Genomic DNA, 17,807 nt, shown 5'->3' on the forward strand with positions numbered 1-17,807 from the left:
GGAAGTCCAGAGAACGTTTAAAAGGTAGATAAATATGAAAATGCTCGGAATTAAATAAAAATAACAATTTTGTTTTTCCTTTGATGTGTCCCCCGTCGGACGGATACCTTTTGTTTATTTTAAGTTTATTTTATACAAAAAGACTTTTATTTATCGATTGAGGCACTACGAAGTCTGCCGGATCAGCTAGTATATGTAAGTAATATATTACTTCTGAACTTTTTTAAAATCGATTTTTCGTACTTATTCGAAAGCCGCTGCCGCCGCTGTAATATTGTAGATAAGCAAAAAAATGTTAACCGTATAATATTATTTGTGGCGCGGTCGTGGATTGAAATCGTTAAGTGAACTGTAACAAACAAAAAGTAATTGAGGATTACTGCTCCGGACCTATGATGTGAATCTGAAAGATACAATCAAATACAACAAATCTAAGCTTAGATAAGCGAGAGATAAAACGCACGTGTAAAGAATTGTGTTTACGATTTCCAGAGCCCTCGGAAAGTACTTTAAGATCTACATAGTTCATTTTGGTCTATTTTTGATTGTTTGTCTATTGTCCTCGTCGATTACGACGAGCGAACTAGTCCATAGACACAATCCACTGAATTTCTCACCCAGTGGGTAGCGATTTCGGTGGTAAATTCTTTTTTTTTATTGCTTAGACGAGTCACAGCCAACCTGGTATGTTAAGTGGTTACTGGAGCCCATAGACATCTACAACGTAAATGAGCCACCCACCTTGAGATATAAGTTATAAGGTCTCAAATATAATTACTACTGCTGCCCCACCCTTCAAACCGAAACGCATTTCTGCTTCACGATAGAAATAGGCGAGGCGGTGCAGCGGTGGTACCTAGCCGTGCGGACTCACAAGAGGTCCTACCACCAGTACCTAAGTGTATGCCAATGAACATGGTGCGATTGTGAAGATCGATAAATTCATCTACAACACTACCCGATCATAATAAATACACCGGAAGGCGAAATACGTTTTTTCCGTAACAAGTTTGACTCATACTGTTTTGATTCACCGTAAATATATTTCAACGTAGATTGTTACGTGTTTGTTCTTAAACAAACACAACGCACGTGACGGTCTCATATCTCTTGGAAATAAACCTTTGATGTAAGTGGAATTGCGGCGAAGTTAATTCTAGCTTAGAGCGTATTTCTTTTGTCTAGATATAAATAATTGTATTTTTTTTATTTATTGCTTATATCGGTGGACGAGCTCACAGCCCACCTGGTGTTAAGTGGTTACTGGAGCCCATAGACATTCACAACGTAAATGCGCCACCCACCTTGAGATATAAGTTCTAAGGTCTCAAGTATAGTTACAACGGCTGCCCCACCCTTCAAACCGAAACGCATTACTGCTTCACGAGAGAAATAGGCGGGGTGGTGGTAACCACCCGCGCGGACTCACAAGAAGTCTTAACACCAGTAAAACAGACATGCCCTAACAAAAACCGACTTCAAATAAATAAAAAAGATATTCAAAAACAAATTATGTAATACACACTAAAAACATCAAAATCATCGAGATAGGTTGGCGTGATATAAAGTTATTGAGTTATTCATCTATTTGTCAGCACGTACTTAATGCAAATTTAAGACTTATATGGTTTTCTCACGGATACCATTATCAGAACTGGACTAAATTGAAATGGGACCACAAGGGAAGCGTCAGCTTTCTAATAAATAAATAAATCATCAAAATCGATTCACCCAGTCAAAAATTATGAGTTTACTTATAAAAAAAACATACAGTCGAATTGAGAACCTCCTCCTACTTTGTAGTCGGTTAAAAAGATACCCGTATTGTTTTGAAAAACGCATGACGCGGTGTATCGTTTGGTTAGGTATATTACGTTTGTTGGCAAGGCCGGTATAGTTTTTGATTTTACGGGCTGCGTCCTTGTTAAAATATATTGATTTCATTTTGGGTCATTTTTTTTCTTTGTAATGTACTTATTTACTTAAAGCATCTATCTATCTATCTCTTAGGTTTATGGCGTTTCCTTTTAGATTTCGCCAATGTCAAGTGTATATTGTAAGGCTTATGATTATTTATATTAATATGATTATATAGAGTGTAAGGTTTATGATTATTTATATGATTATATAGAGTCCTGTACATATTAAGAATTATTATTAAATATGAGGTTTATATTGCAAACCATTAAAATATTGTTAAGTTATAAATCCAACAGTTGACAAATGTCGTCAATAGATGTCACAGGCCAACAAAGTTACATCGCGGTAGCGTTGTGTGTAAAAATTAGTATAAGAAGTCCAAAGCAATTTTGAATGAATCAAGAACCAAACGCATCAATGTAAAATTAGCAGATTAAAGAAGAGTGTGAACAAGGTTAGCTTGTTTAATTTATATGTCTGACACCCAAAAGGTCAGAAGCGGGATAAGTAAGGCTCTAGAAAACTACCCTTACTACGCCCACGGCTCGGTAAAACGTAAGTTATTATTAATTATTTACATGTGATTCAGTATTATTAAATATTCTGGTGGTTGTAATTTTTTTTTATATTTATATGAATTTTCTTTGTCTTGCTCCTCTTTATAATACAAACCTGCACTGAGTCATTTTTTTTATCATTGCCTTGTAACCGATCAGTGCAATCGCACTGAACAATCGACCACGTAATGATCACATGTGCGTTGGGTTGAATTAACTATCAATGACGATTAAAGCTTTGACTTAATATAAGTAATTAAACTTAAAACAACAAATTCATTCTACCCACCTACCGTTTTATTTACATGAGAGTTTTATAGGTTCTATTAGAATCTAACGACACTCGTTATTGCATTGATTTAAATGTTTACATAAATGTAAGAGTGCGTCAGGTCTTTGGAAATACATGATTTTCGATGAATGCACATGCATAATAAAGTTAGTTTCTTTTCTGTTCCCCGTTCCACGAGTAGTCCTCTTCTAGCTTTTCGGAACGTACCCGATATTATGCCATTTAAACCCTATTCTACTTTTTGCAATTATTAAACCCGGTTAAAGCAGTTTATAACTATCATCATTCTAAGCTCCACAATGTGAGTTTCAGTTACGCTCATCAACTGTGACGTGGAGGACGACACTAGCCGAGGGGAAGGGTCTAGTGCTCGGCTAGTAAGAGAAAGTGGCTTAATGATAAAAGGAGCCCATGTGCTTAGTCGAGGGGAAGGACTAACACATAGGGAATGACCAAGGAGCATCCGAGGCTGAGGATGTAGGTCACATGTGCTTAGTCGAGGGGAAGGACTAACACATGGCAGTGACCAAGGAGCATCCAAGGCTGAGGGTGTAGGTCAACAGGGAAGGATTGGGAGGATGAGCTCGCAGATAGAGCAAGGAGCATCCGAGGTTAGGATGTAGGGTCCATGTGCTTAGTCGAGGGGAAGGACTAACACATGGGGAATGACCAAGGAGCATCCGAGGCTGAGGATGTAGGTCACATGTGCTTAGTCGAGGGGAAGGACTAACACATGGCAGTGACCAAGGAGCATCCAAGGCTGAGGGTGTAGGTCAACAGGGAAGGATTAGGAGGATGAGCTCGAGGATAGAGCACGGAGCATCCGAGGTTGAGGATGTAGGTCGACAGGAAAGAATTAGGAGGAGGAGCTCGAGCATAGAGCAATCGGTACCATTGGATAAAATGGACAAGGACACGATGATTCGAAGAGAACGGTTGCGTGGAACGCGATCGAGTGAACGACGATCGCGTAAGCAGCGGTCGAGCAGGCAACAATCAAGCGGCTCTGACGACAGGGACGAATACGAAAGAAGGAGATGGAAAACAAGGACAAGGACAGGACAGAGGAGACGGCATGCGTCTTCCTCTTCAGGATCTGATATGGGGTCACTGCAGCTTCCGCGCAAGGTTAAGCGTGGTAAGGAGGACGACGGTTCAGATACAAAGGTATTAGTAGATAAATTCTTGATTATTCTTGACAAAATAAAAGGTTCAGATAAGCCCAAACTTACGTTCAACACAAATGTTATCCCCAAATTTGACCCAATGGCAAAGGAACAAACTATCCTTACTTGGCTGACGAAAGTGGAAGAATGTGCTCACATATATGGATGGGAAGACAGGGAAATTATCCACTATTCCTTGCCCAAGCTTTCTGGTGTCGCTAAAACTTGGTATCAGGGCTTATCTAGCCTATTATTTTACATGGACTGGGTGGAAACAAAAACTTATAGAATCTTTTCCCCAAAGCGAGGACTATGCTGAGTTATTGCATAAAATGTTAGCAAAAACAGTTAGATACGGTGAGTCGTTTGAACATTACTATTATGCGAAAATTAACTTGTTAAATCGTTGCAAAATTTATGGCAAGGAAGTGGTAGACTGTTTGCTGTACGGGGTTGAAGATCGTGCCGTTAAAGTGGGTGCTCAAGCCGCTCAATTTAAGCAACCTGAGCAAGTGCTCAAATACTTTAGAACCGTGAAGCTAGGCAAAGTTCGTGACTCCATTAACGATGCCAACCTGAAAAAAAACAAATCAATCTGGCACGAGCAGGGCGGGCCCTAGTAGTAACGGAATCCGTTGCTTCAATTGCAACGAAATAGGTCACCCTAGGTTTAAATGTACAAAACCTATCGTGAAGTGTACGACCTGCGGGAGGATTGGTCATTAGGCGATTAACTGTTTTAAAAATGAAACTCCGATTAATAAAGACGATAGTCAGGCCTTAGATAAAAATAATGTACAAAACCAAGTATCTAATGTAACTGTCGATGATCGCGCTATTGATAAATATATACTGGATATAAAGATTAACAACTCAGGGGTCAAGTGTCATGTAGATTTAGGGAGTCAATGCTCGTTAATTAGACAGAGTACCGCTAAGGAGTTGAACCTGAATATCGATGTGAGGGAAGGTATGCCGGTATTAAGAGGAATAGGAGGAAACCTGACTTGCTCTTTAGGTGTAGCTACCGTGAGTGTAGAAGTTCAAGGGTTAAAAGAAACTATTGAAATATATGTAGTAGAAAATTATGTACTAAATTACTCTGCATTACTTGGACATTCCTTTACAGAGAAGCCTGATATTATAATGACTAAGACTCCGACTAAGATCGTATTTGAAAGACTCGCGTGTACTAAAATAAGACTCATAGTGGAAGATGACACGGAAATAGATGGTAACATTGTACGTCCCATAATTGTTAATGCTGATGGGCAGGGAAATGGTAGCATCTACGTCCATGGCTCGTAAAGGGGTGCTGAAGGAAAAGAGAACTACCTTTTTCCCGGGGACTGGATGAAGAGATCAGTTGCAATCCTGAGCTAACAAAACAGCAACGCGAAGAACTACAAAAGTTATTACTTCAGTATAGCGATTGCTTCTCAAGTGGGCTCAAGGACCTTGGGTTTACCAACATCACTGAGATAGTGATCGACCTTAACGACACGGAACCAGTCGTGTATCGCCCATACCGTATGTCACATACTGAGCGATAATTGATAAGAGACATGGTTAAGGAGATGGTAGATAATGGTATAGCTAGGGAGTCATATTCATCATATGCCAGTCCTATAGTCCTGGTACAAAAAAAGAATAGTGAGAAACGATTGTGTGTGGACTATCGAGCTCTAAGCAGAAAGACCAAAAAGGAACACTACCCCCTACCAAGAGTCGAGGATCAGTTGGACCTATTATCCGGTAACACCCTATTTACGCCATTGGACCTTGCTTCCGGGTACTACCAAACACCAGTCGCTGAGGCTTCCCGTAGTAAAACTGCCTTTGTAACACCTGATGGGCAGTATGAATACAACCGCATGCCTTTCGGACTAGTTAATGCACCATCTGTGTTCCAAAGGACAATCCATAAAATATTAAAGGAGGCCCAAATTAAATATGCTGTTGTCTACATGGATGACATACTGATACCATCCAAGGACTTTAGGGAAGGCATCCAAAGACTAGGCGAAGTTCTACAGCTTCTGAAGAAAGGCGGACTCACACTGAAATTAAGTAAGTGCTATTTCTTTTTGAATGTCATAGACTTTCTAGGGTTTGAAGTGAGTGCTAATGGTATCCGCCCAGGTAGTAAAAAAAAAAAAAAAAATTGAAGCCGTCTCAAAATTCCCAACACCTACCAATCAGCACGAATTGCGCCAATTTCTGGGTCTGTCTGGGTTCTTCAGACGTTTTATAAAGGGATATGTTACGATAACTGCACCGTTAATGGATTTACTGTAGAAAGACGCTAACTGGAGTTGGCCGAACAGGATCAGGCGTTCACAGGCTCTAAAAGCGCTCTGATGGAGTGACCGGTGCTAGCTCTATACGATCCTAAGTCTGAAACCGAGCTACACACGGACGCTTGCAAAGAAGGCCTAGCGGGTATTTTACTGCAGCGTAACTGTAATGGTGCATTGCAACCAGTTTCCTACTTCAGCAGGAAAACTACCGCTGACGAACGCAAGTTTCATTCGTACGAGCTCGAAACTTTGGCGGTCATTGCATCTCTCAATCGGTTTAGGGTTTATTTAGTGGGAATACCGTTTAAAATCTTGACCGATTGCAATGCACTCAGGTCCACTCTAACTAACGTGACTTGATACCTCGCATAGCTAGGTGGTGGGTCCAACTTCAGAAGTACGACTGTACAATCGAGTACCGGCCTGGTGTTAGCATGGCACACGGGGATGCCCTAAGCAGAAACCCAGTGAATTCTTCTTCAGGTAATACACATGCACTAGATGTTTTACAAATACAGCAAATCGAACAGGACTGGATTGCGACGGTACAAACTGCAGATGACGAGATAAATAAAATCAAAGGATTCTTTCTGACCCTTCATCGGCGGAGGTAGCGGACATACACAAAAACTACAGACTGAAGAATGACCGTGTTTACCACGTGGTAGGTGACGAAATAAAATGGCTGGTACCCAAAAGTGTACGCTGGCAAATTTTAAAAATGAACCACGGTGACGTTGGCCATTGTGGTTTTGAAAGAACCCTACAGCGCATCCGAGGCCATTATTGGTTCGCAAAAATGCGGCGTTTCGTCCGGAAGTATGTTACCTCCTGCATGGAGTGCGCGTACCGCAAAGCTCCAGGTGATAAACGAGAAGGAGAGCTCCACCCAATCGAAAAGATAAAGGTACGAGTAAGGCGTTTCAAGATTTTACGACCTCTTACGGGATCAAACATATTGTAAATGCCGTTGCAATGCCTCGAGCAAACGGGAAAGTAGAAAGGTTTAATAGAACGATTTTAGATGCTCTATCGACAGCCAATCACGGCGGCGACGACAAGTCGTGGAACAACCACATCACTGATACCCAGGTTGGTATGAACACAGCTCGACATAAAACTACCCAAAAGAGCCCCTCTGAGCTACTATTTGGATTTAACATAATTAGTAGAACGGAAGGCATACTTAGTACGATAATCAATGACACCCTAAATAGGACTCCCATTGAGGAATTGGCGGAAGTCAGACGACAGGCTAGTAAAAAAATAAAACAGCAACAAGTTAAAGATGCAGTCAATTTTAATAAGCATAGGAAACCAGTGAGGCAGTACCAAAAAGGGAATTTAGTACGCTTAGCAAGGCAGGCTCCGCACGATGGAAAATCTCAAAAGCTCTCTGTTAAGTACCAAGGCCCTTATCGTATACTAAAGGTTCTTCCCAATGATAGGTTCGTGGTAGAAGAAATACCAATGACTCGCAAAAAAGGTAGAAGGTATGAAGCAGTTGTATCTATTGATAAGATTCAGCCTTGGATGTCGTTCTGTAGAGAATTAGAGTCTGATGAATCTAGTAATAGTGTTGATGACAGTGATTAGATACTTGATTACTCAGTTTATGTTGGACATTTAGTTACTTAAGAAAGAAATTGTTATTTTAATTATTATTTTGATAGAACTTAAAACCATGGAAACGATTTAGCGATAGATATGTGTATGTACTTAGAATTTATAGCAAAAAAATGTTAAAAAAAAAAATGTTACACGTCATATATAAACCTAGTGTATAATTAATTGCATTTATTATTATTATTTTTGTAACATATACTTTGTTTTTTTTTTCTTGATCTCAAAGCGAAGGGTCTCGCTTTAGGTAGGATGGCCGAGCTGTAAGGCTTATGATTATTTATATTAATATGATTATATAGAGTGTAAGGTTTATGATTATTTATATGATTATATAGAGTCCTGTACATATTAAGAATTATTATTAAATATGAGGTTTATATTGCAAACCATTAAAATATTGTTAAGTTATAAATCCAACAGTTGACAAATGTCGTCAATAGATGTCACAGGCCAACAAAGTTACATCGCGGTAGCGTTGTGTGTAAAAATTAGTATAAGAAGTCCAAAGCAATTTTGAATGAATCAAGAACCAAACGCATCAATGTAAAATTAGCAGATTAAAGAAGAGTGTGAACAAGGTTAGCTTGTTTAATTTATATGTCTGACACCCAAAAATATAATACTCTGCTTTCTATAGCGGGCTTCGTGAACGAGCAAGGTCACAGATATTCACTACTTAAAGCATATTATGAGATTATACCGGTTGCATACGACTTTATTTTTATAAAAAAGAGGAATGTTGTCATAGATTAATAATATTTTTGATTCCCTCCAACTTTTCATTTTTAGGTTAGGCTGTACTGTAATAATTTCGTTACAGTGTTGTAGTTATATTTTAATGAATTCTTACCTAATCTACTGTTGTACTATATAGTATACTAGCGACCCGCCCCCGCTTCGCTTCGGAAACATTAAAACACACATGAAACCAAAAAAATAAATAAAAAAAACAAATTAAAAAAAGTAGCCTATGTTCATCAGGGACAATGTCGGCTTCTAATGGAAAAAGAATTTTTCAAATCGGTCCAGTAGTTTCGGAGCCTATTCGAAACAAACAAACAAACAAATCTTTCCTCTTTATAATATTAGTATAGATATGTTTCTTATTTTAAATTTAGTGTAGGTGATGATATATTTTATTTATGACAACGTTTTTAAGAACTAAACAACATTTTTGTGCACATAATATCGTATCATTGTAAAATCACGTAAAGTATTCAAACAACAATGCCTCGTAACCTTGACTTTAGAATTTATTTCATCGATGATAAAATAAGATTTCGAACACGCAAAGGCTTATTGTTTGTTTATTACTTCTTAGGTCGGTTCTTTTAATACTAGTCTCTTTATTGACTAAAATAGTAGACGCTTGTAAAATAATGTTAGACATGTATTCGTAGAGTAATGTGGTCAAACCGGGATATGAATCTATCTCGCTTTTGCAAGGGGTAGTGTTAGCAAATTCTCTCAGGTTGAGCCTGTGACCTCACCTATCCGTCCGCGCATAGCTGAAATAGCCTCTTTAAGCTACCAGCTAATACAGTATTTCTCAAAGTAGGCGATAACGCCCCCTAGGGGGCGTTTGAAACCTAGAGGGGGGCGTTAAGGGGCTCAGGAAAAAATGGGGGACGTTGATGTGGGTTAGGGGGGCGCTGTAAATTTTGTAATTTCATTTACTTTATAGTATTTTAAATTTCACTAAAATTAAAACACACCTACTACACAATAACGAATAATTAATTTATATTTCTACCCTGTATGATGTTATAAAAACTTAAAATAATTAACATAGATTTCGTAGGGTAGCCCACACACCGTACGCAATCAAGTTGTAACAAGTTTCTGCGGAACATGATCGATGATAGTTAAAAAATGAGAGCAATTTTACCTTAATTACATTGCACCAGAAATTATTTTAAACATTAGAAAAAAAACTACCATGCAGAGTTTTAAAATATTACACCTACGTAAACTAACACAAATTGAGGTTTTCTTTACTTTCTTTCTTGTTTTTAACATAAGGGCATTTTACAGCATTTTATAAGAAATTACTGATGTAAGAATCATAATTTTTATATAAAATGGAAATGCGTATATAATAATTGTTCAAAAACTTGTCTTAGATTATTATTTTTTACAATTTACCCATTACCGTCCAATGTCAAATAGTATAGTATGTCAAATAGTACAGCTCACTTATTGTAAACATTTCTTACTATTTTATTTCTATATTATAATAGGTTGGGGAAAAAGTTTCTTCGCATTTTTTAAGAAAATTCACGACATTTTTAAAATAGTTTATTCACACTTAACTAAAGTATGTCGGTACCATTTTGTTCGATAACTTTTTTCCATCTTGTAGGTAGGGACATGATCCCATTGCTATAGAAATATTGGGGCTTCTGATCAAAATACCGCGACAATTGGTTTTGGAAGTCCTCTCGTGATGTTAACCTGACACTGCATAAAGAATTCTGAAGAGACCGAAACAGGTAGAAATCCGAAGGTGCAAGGTCAGGACTATACGGCGGATGCATTAACACCTCCCAGCCAAGCTCTCTTAATTTTTGCTGAGTGGCTAAAGATGTGTGAGGTCTAGCGTTATCGTGATGAAAAACCACACCCCCTCTGTTAATTAATTCCGGCCGCTTTCTTTCAACTACTTGCTTTAATCTCATCAGTTGTTCGCAGTAGAGTTCAGAATCGATGGTCCTGCCTGGTGGTAACAGCTCATAATGTATAATGCCCTTCCAATCCCACCACACACACAGCATCACCTTGTTGCGAGTTAACCCGGGCTTCGCCAGAGTCTGTAAAGCCTGACCGGCCTTTAACTACAACCTTTCTCGTACGTTCTTGTCGTACGTGATCCACTTTTCATCACCAGTTATCAGCGTCTTCAAAAATGGTTCGGTTTCATTACGTCGTAATAAAGAATCACAAATGAGTACACGGTTCATTGGGTTTCTTTCAGTGAGCTTTTTTGTGTACCCAGTTTTTTTTCAAATGCGCCATAACTATTTTGTGGTCAATTCCCAGTTCTTCAGTTATGTCGTAAATACTGATATGCTGATCTTGCCCCACTTTTTCAAAAATGGCATCGATTTTATCCGTAATAGGGCGACCAGAGCGACGTGCATTTTTTACATCAAAATTTCCGGATTGAAAACGCTTAAACCAAATTTGTGCTACTCTCACAGACACTAGGTCCATATACATCCATATATATTCGCCTCGAAGGCTCCGTCGGCTGGGCGTCCTTGGGGTGAGCCGCGCCGTCTGGTTGTAGTGTTGACCGCGGTAACCCCCCTACCTCATCCGGGTTCTGACCTCGGAGAGGATCGGACGTCGGGTGTAAGAGTGCAGGGGAGTCGTTTAGTGGGTGGGTCCTAAAATCCTTGGGCCCGCGATCTGCTCTCAACACCTGCAGATCGTTGAGTCTCACATACCCCGCGCGCCCCGTATGCGTGGGGACCTCGTAGGAGGTTCGGCCCTCGGCCCGAAAAAAAAAAAAAAAGGTCCATATACATCGCAATTTTTTTTCACGGCTTGCGTTGCTTTTTTACCTTTTTTGTAGTAAAATTTTAAAATGTATCGAATATCTTCATTAGATTCACTCATCTTGACAGTACGAAAAATAAATAAAAATCACACATCTTCCTTATTTTAATTTGGAATTATCTTCTTTCGAATTTAAACTTTTAATGATACAAAACCAGCCAGATACAAATAGCCAAAAAGATTTTATTACAAGTTCATACATTTTTAAGCTATTACATAGCTTTTATCGCGGGCCTTGAGTGCGGCGACCGAATCATGAAATTCCGTAACGAAAAAAACCTAACATCCCTCACTTCGCCTACCATGTAGCTCGCGTTCAACACATTCACACGTTGCGCTTGTGTAGTGTTTGTGAATAAGCACGTGGCGTGACGTTACACTGCATGCGCATCATGAAAAGTCTGCCCATCTCTCTCTCGCGCGGTTTAGCTTATGAGTGTGAAGAGGACAGTAAAGGTTTTACCTTTATTAAGGTTTAATATAGCGTGGTCTTGCTTTATTATTGTTTTAATATTAAATTATCATTGTCTAATTATAATGTCATAAGTTGATAAAAAATGCTATGCAATAGCTTTACCGCCGCAGTTCCCGAGTGCCACACGTTTTTTTTTGTCAGGAGGAAATCGCGGGACTTCCGCCCTTCACTGGGGATGGAGGGCGGGGTATTTCGGAGTCGAACCGACTAAAACCCTCCTGTCGCTCAACAACCAGCATCCAAACCTCGCATGAGACAGAGCTCATGAAAAGGCAAAGGGGGGAAAGTGAAGCGTTTAGTGCGGAGCACATGGTAGTTTTCCAATTACAGCACAAGAGTGCATTATGCGGCATAATGCTCAGCTAAGCTTCAGCATAGTTCGGCATTGTGCGTCACTGAGTCGCATTATGCTGTGTAATTGGAAAACTAATACAGGTAGTTCCATCTCTCCCATCACCCTCCCCTCGGGCCGCCGGACTGGCGGTCGTCGGCGCCACGACACCAGCCCTCTCGGTCGGCAGGCTGTCCGAAGCCCGCCTAGATGGCGCCGGTTAGAATGGTCTATCCTACGGAATACCCCGCTGGGTCAGAACCAGCGTGGGTTGAGGATAGCCGGCCTTCCATCACCCGGATGCTCATGCGTAAAACGTGTGCAGAGCAGCTTTCGCGTCGTCTTATTAGGCCCCCTTCGCCGGTCCCCAGGCCGACATATGAGGGAGACCCGAAACACTTAGAGGGCCAGGGCTTGGGCGAGATCCGCCTCCCCGGACCCCACTCGACGGCGGCGGGCCTGTGCATCTCTCACGCGCCCCGCCACCTCCTTTTGCGAGATCGTGCACTCGCAGAAGTCGAGCATCGCCTTCCACGACTCGTAGTCACCGAGCATCGATGCCAGAACACTCGGCAACGACAAGTCGTTTCCTATTTTTGCAACGAAGACACGCCGCCACCCCTCCCATGCGGGGCAGGCGACGAGCGTATGCTCTGCCGTGTCCAAGTCGCAACCACAATGGTGGCACTCTGCCGTCGGCTCGGCTCCGATCCGGTGCAGGAACTCACCTAAGTAACCATGCCTAGTGAGTACCTGCGTGAGCCAGAAAGTGAGGCGTCCTCTGTCACGATTCACCCAATTCACAAGAACTGGGCGAATCGCCTCGACGGTCCTACGACCAGCCGAAGGATCGGCCAGTCGCCTGGACCAAGACACGGACCGCCGAGATTGGGCCCTCCGCGCTCTGACCACACTGGGGCTGGGACGCGCCATGCCCCAGGCACGAAGGTTAGCCCGCCACTGATAGTCAGCGGCGAGCGCCTCCGCCTCCAGGACCCAAGGCGGCGTCCCAGCCAGTACACACGCCACCTCGAAAGAGATGGTGCGATAACCACAGATGATCCTGACCGCGATGGTGCTTTGCGGCCGTTGCAGCAACTTCGCTACCCCCACGGCCAGTGACTGGCCCCACACGGGCGCCTCGTATAAGGCCATTGACCGCACCACCCCCGTATAGAGACGGCGCGTCACATGGTCAGGCCCCCCGATGTTGGAAAGAAGCCGGCTTAACGCGCCGGCCACCCCCAACAAACGAGGGACCAGGTTCTGAAAGTGAACACGGAACGTCCAACGACTGTCCAGAATGAGGCCGAGGTATTTTAACTGCACCCCGACCCGATACGGACGCCTCCAACCACGATATGGGCATCGACAGGTAGCACTCTCCGGGGCCTGTGGAACCACATGGCCTCGGATTTACTGAGTGTCACGTCGAGGCCCAATCTCCTGATTTTGCAGACGACATGCGCCACCCCAGCGGTGGCAAGACGAGCAAACTCAGCAAAACTCCTCCGCGCGCATGCAGTGCTGAGGCGCATTGGAATCTTGAGCTCGGTAAGAATGGATTCGTTGGTTCTGTGTTCTGTCCAACGAATCCCGAGCATTTTCCTCCAGCACCACATCTCAAACGCGTCGATGCGTTGGCGGTCGGCTTTCTTGAGGGTCCAAGTCTCTGCGCCGTAGAGAAAAATGGAAAAGGCGAGGGAGGTGACGAACTGCTTTTTTGTATTTCTCGAGATGTTTCTGTCCGCCCAAACACGGTCCATTTGGGACATCGCTCTCTTTGCCATACTGACTCGCCTTCTGAGGTCCTTTTCAGAGGATCCATTACTAGCTATGACGGAGCCCAGATAAATGAAATCCTCTACGACTTCCAGGTTTAGCTTATTTTATTTATTTATTTATGTACACACAGAAAAAAAGACATAGTACAGAGTAATAGTTATTCGTAGTTTAATAAGTTATTATTGTTAGTAGTATTGTTTACTAGTAGAAATATAAATTTTTAATTATCTTATATTAACGAGAAAGATATTCAACAAAAATAGTTTCGTTCTAATAAATTAGCACAGTAATAGTACCTACAGTGAACTAGCAATTTATTTTGGTAATTCTGAATATAAACAAACATATTGATGAGAAGAATTCATTTTTACTTTGCAAAGGACAAACCCGAAATCCATACAAACTTGGGCCTGGCGTTACACTGCTAGAATTTGGGCATAAGTTACAATACCTAAGAAGGTTTCATGAGCCCAATTTTCAGGTCTCCCAGCAATGGCCAAATTGGTAAAATCAGACAATGTTTACATTTTAGGTTATGTTTATTGTTCGAGATATTTTAATAAAAACGATATTTTTGAGGCTGTTTCCTACTAAAGAAGAGTAATTTTTTACGAAACCTGTTGCAGCAACAGGTTGCTTTAAAATAAAAATGGAACCTGTTACGAGAAATCGCGTGTTAGGTTGTTTACGAAAACGAACGAAAGCAAAAAATTATAAACAACGTCATGCGATACGCGCTACGCACGAAATGATTTTTTAGGGGATTTTATGACCTGGTAACTAAGACCTTTAGGTCAGTCTTATTTTAATTTTAATGAAAACTTTTTTATATGAAAAACTATATTTATATAATAACTTTTTTATATAAAATATAAATCATTACGTGCTCCCATATTATCTCATCACATTTCATTTCATTTTATTTTATGTCTTTTTTATTTTTATTTTTTATTGCTTAGATACCCATCGACGAGCTCACAGCCCACCTGAAGTTAAGTGGTTACTGGAGCCCATAGACATCTACGACGTAAATGCGCCACCCACCTTGAGATATAAGTTCTAAGGTCTCAGTATAGTTACAACGGCTGCCCCGCCCTTCAAACCGAAACGCGTTACTGCTTTACGGAAAAAATAGGCGGGCGGGAGATGCGGACTCACAAGAGATCCTACCACCAGTAAAATTAATAATATAACTACACCATAGAAAAACTCAAAGTACCAAATCGACTTTTTCATGCTAATTTAAGGTTGCCAGTTGAAAATATTTTGAATTGCCGCAGTTGCCGACATGATTTCGTGTCATAACTAAATGGCACAGTTATTTATTTCTTTTAATGATTTTTGTTAGTAGATTTTGGTGCTTCACGTTACGTTATTCAATGGGATTAAGTTTACAGTCTGGCCAGCAAATCATGGCACAACTAAATAGCGGCAATCCAAAATATTTTCAGTTGGCAATATTAAAGATAACATAACACGATTTGATTGACATTTGTATTTTTCTATGACATAGTCACATTAATATAAAAATGCAAAACTACCCTTTCATGCTATATTTAATGTTGTCAGTTGTAGATATTTTGAATTGCCGCCATTGTAAGTAGTTGTGTCACGATTCGATGGCCATACTCTATTTACATTGATTAAAATACCTGTAAAAACAGTCATTTATCCTAAAGCAAAAGAGTATTAATTATTTTTTACACTCGATTTCCACTAAATCGATTCTATTTTATGGATGCTCTAATTCTAATCCGCACGTTTGTGGAGCTAGTTACGTATATTGAAATAAGTGTTGCAGATGTTTACAAAGATTGTTTAAAATAAAAAATTGAATTCAACTTATTTTCTACACTTGGCCATTGTCAATGAAGCTAAGATTTCAATAGGTTAATCAAGCAAAATAGACGAATTTTTTGGTACATATCCCATTCGTGTAACGCTTAGGCCCAAAATGGGGTTTCTCCTTTGTAAACACACGCTCTGTAGCAATGTACGGACATATAATATGAAGAAACAATAATAGTATCTACAAATACATATGTACTACGTGGTACTACATTTACTAAAAATAACGCAACATTTATTAATTAAATTAATGAAATTGTGGTTTTAAAGTTTTAGGGGTGTATAAAAAATGGGGGGCGCTGAAAAATGATTGATTTTCAAAGGGGGCGGTAAAAGAAATAAGTTTGATAATCACTGAGCTAATAGGTAGAATTTTTTTTTATCTAATACGTGTCCGCGGGTTTCGTCAACGCGAAGGAATAATGCTATGTAATAAAATATGACTATAGTGGTCTGGTAGTAGTCGAAATTCGACTCTAATTAATAGTAATTATATTATAAGTTTGAATATTGTTATGGTTCTATTGTCAAATACTATTGTACTTCTACATATTAATATAATCACAGATTTCGCTAAGGCTCCACTATAGACAAATAATATTATAGACAAGCAATAATTAATCTATTCTTAATTTGACCACAGACTTTAAACAATAACAAAAGTTTGACAATTGACAATAAGTATGGGAAATTTCATACTCAATTCTCATTCTTTCATACTCCGCGCAATTTTCGTAAAAAGGGGTATCTTTGAAAACAAGATTGATAGACAGATGCCTGAATCTCGCTAAAGATGTTTTCAAGAGAAGTTTGCGTGTATGTACAAGTTCCGAATAACATTAGTAATCGATCTACTGAGTAACTTCACCCGTTCGGTGAAAGATTTTCCCTTTGTCGATAACTTCCACAAAGTCTTTCAAGGTCATTCTCAACAAGCGTTCTCTTCAAAGCGTTGATTTGCTTGAAAATTTGCACAATTATTACAAATAACGATGACAATACAATAATTTTGTTAAATTGGCCTAATATGCGAAATAAATAAGCCGGCCGATAGATCATTTAATTTTATTACTTTTGTTAATTGGTCTCAAATTTCAATGAGTAGGGATATTAAACTAATTATTAAGTTCTTTAACTATAGAGTCTAAAGTAAAATAATTGAAATAAGCGTTTTATAGAATGATTTTTTGTCTGTCTGTCCGTTTACCTACTTGTTCGCAAACGTATGCGGGAATTGCTGAACGAATTTTCATCAACATTTCACAAGAATCCTAAAAACATGGGATTTGTCTGATTAAAATGTGGCGACCCAAAAAAGTTTTTCGTCTTTGTAGCTTTTTGAAATTTAAGCACTTTTTATGTTTAGATGTAAGGAGTCGCAATTTATATGTTAATATAAATGACTCTATCTTTAAATTACGTTCTCAAACAATTTTGACGAAATTCGTTATGGAAAAAGTTAGAGCCCTTAGAAGAATTGAGACTATCTTTTATCTCACTGCTGATTATGGGTGTTTCTGCGCATGCGATACAAAGCACATTCCACGCGAGCGAAGCTGCAGGCGGAAAAACAGTCGTAAATCTATCAATAGATTTGTGCTATGACCTAACGGATTGCGACATAATAATATTACGAGAGATCAAGTTGCTTTTCCGTTAGCGAACCATCAAAATTGGATAGTATGTACTTATGGCACTATGTACGTATACCGGGAAGTTTAATTTAGGAACCCTTGGCATTTTAGAGAACGAATGAAAAAAAATTGTAGAATATGTCACACTGAACGACTGAAGGAATTTTTGGCGGGAACGCGATAAGCGAAGGTGTTTATATAAGTAATAAAAAAGTCAAACTATGGCTTGAAAAGAGTTTTTATGTACGCTTAAGAATCTAATGATAGGCAAACAACAATAGGTATATTCGTTGATACAGAACAAGGAAAACA

The 17,807-nt window shown here is 39.8% G+C and overlaps 1 protein-coding gene across 1 annotated transcript; it reads left to right on the top strand.

The window, feature by feature from the left end:
* The first annotated feature begins 2,051 nt into the window (after window positions 1–2,051).
* On the top strand, window positions 2,052–4,384 carry LOC149500218 (uncharacterized). The gene has a single exon (XM_089737328.1). The coding sequence runs from the start codon at window positions 3,565–3,567 to the stop codon at window positions 4,252–4,254; it is 690 nt and encodes a 229-aa protein (XP_089593454.1). The 5' UTR covers window positions 2,052–3,564; the 3' UTR covers window positions 4,255–4,384.
* The last annotated feature ends 13,423 nt before the right edge of the window (window positions 4,385–17,807 follow it).

The sequence above is a fragment of the Bombyx mandarina genome, chromosome 23, assembly GCF_030267445.1.
Source record: "Bombyx mandarina strain Sakado chromosome 23, ASM3026744v2".
Classification (NCBI taxonomy): Eukaryota; Metazoa; Arthropoda; class Insecta; order Lepidoptera; family Bombycidae; genus Bombyx; species Bombyx mandarina.

Excerpts from the sequence above, each read along its gene's own strand:
- LOC149500218 (XM_089737328.1), top strand. The coding sequence starts at position 3,565 with ATGAGCTCGAGGATAGAGCACGGAGCATCCGAGGTTGAGGATGTAGGT.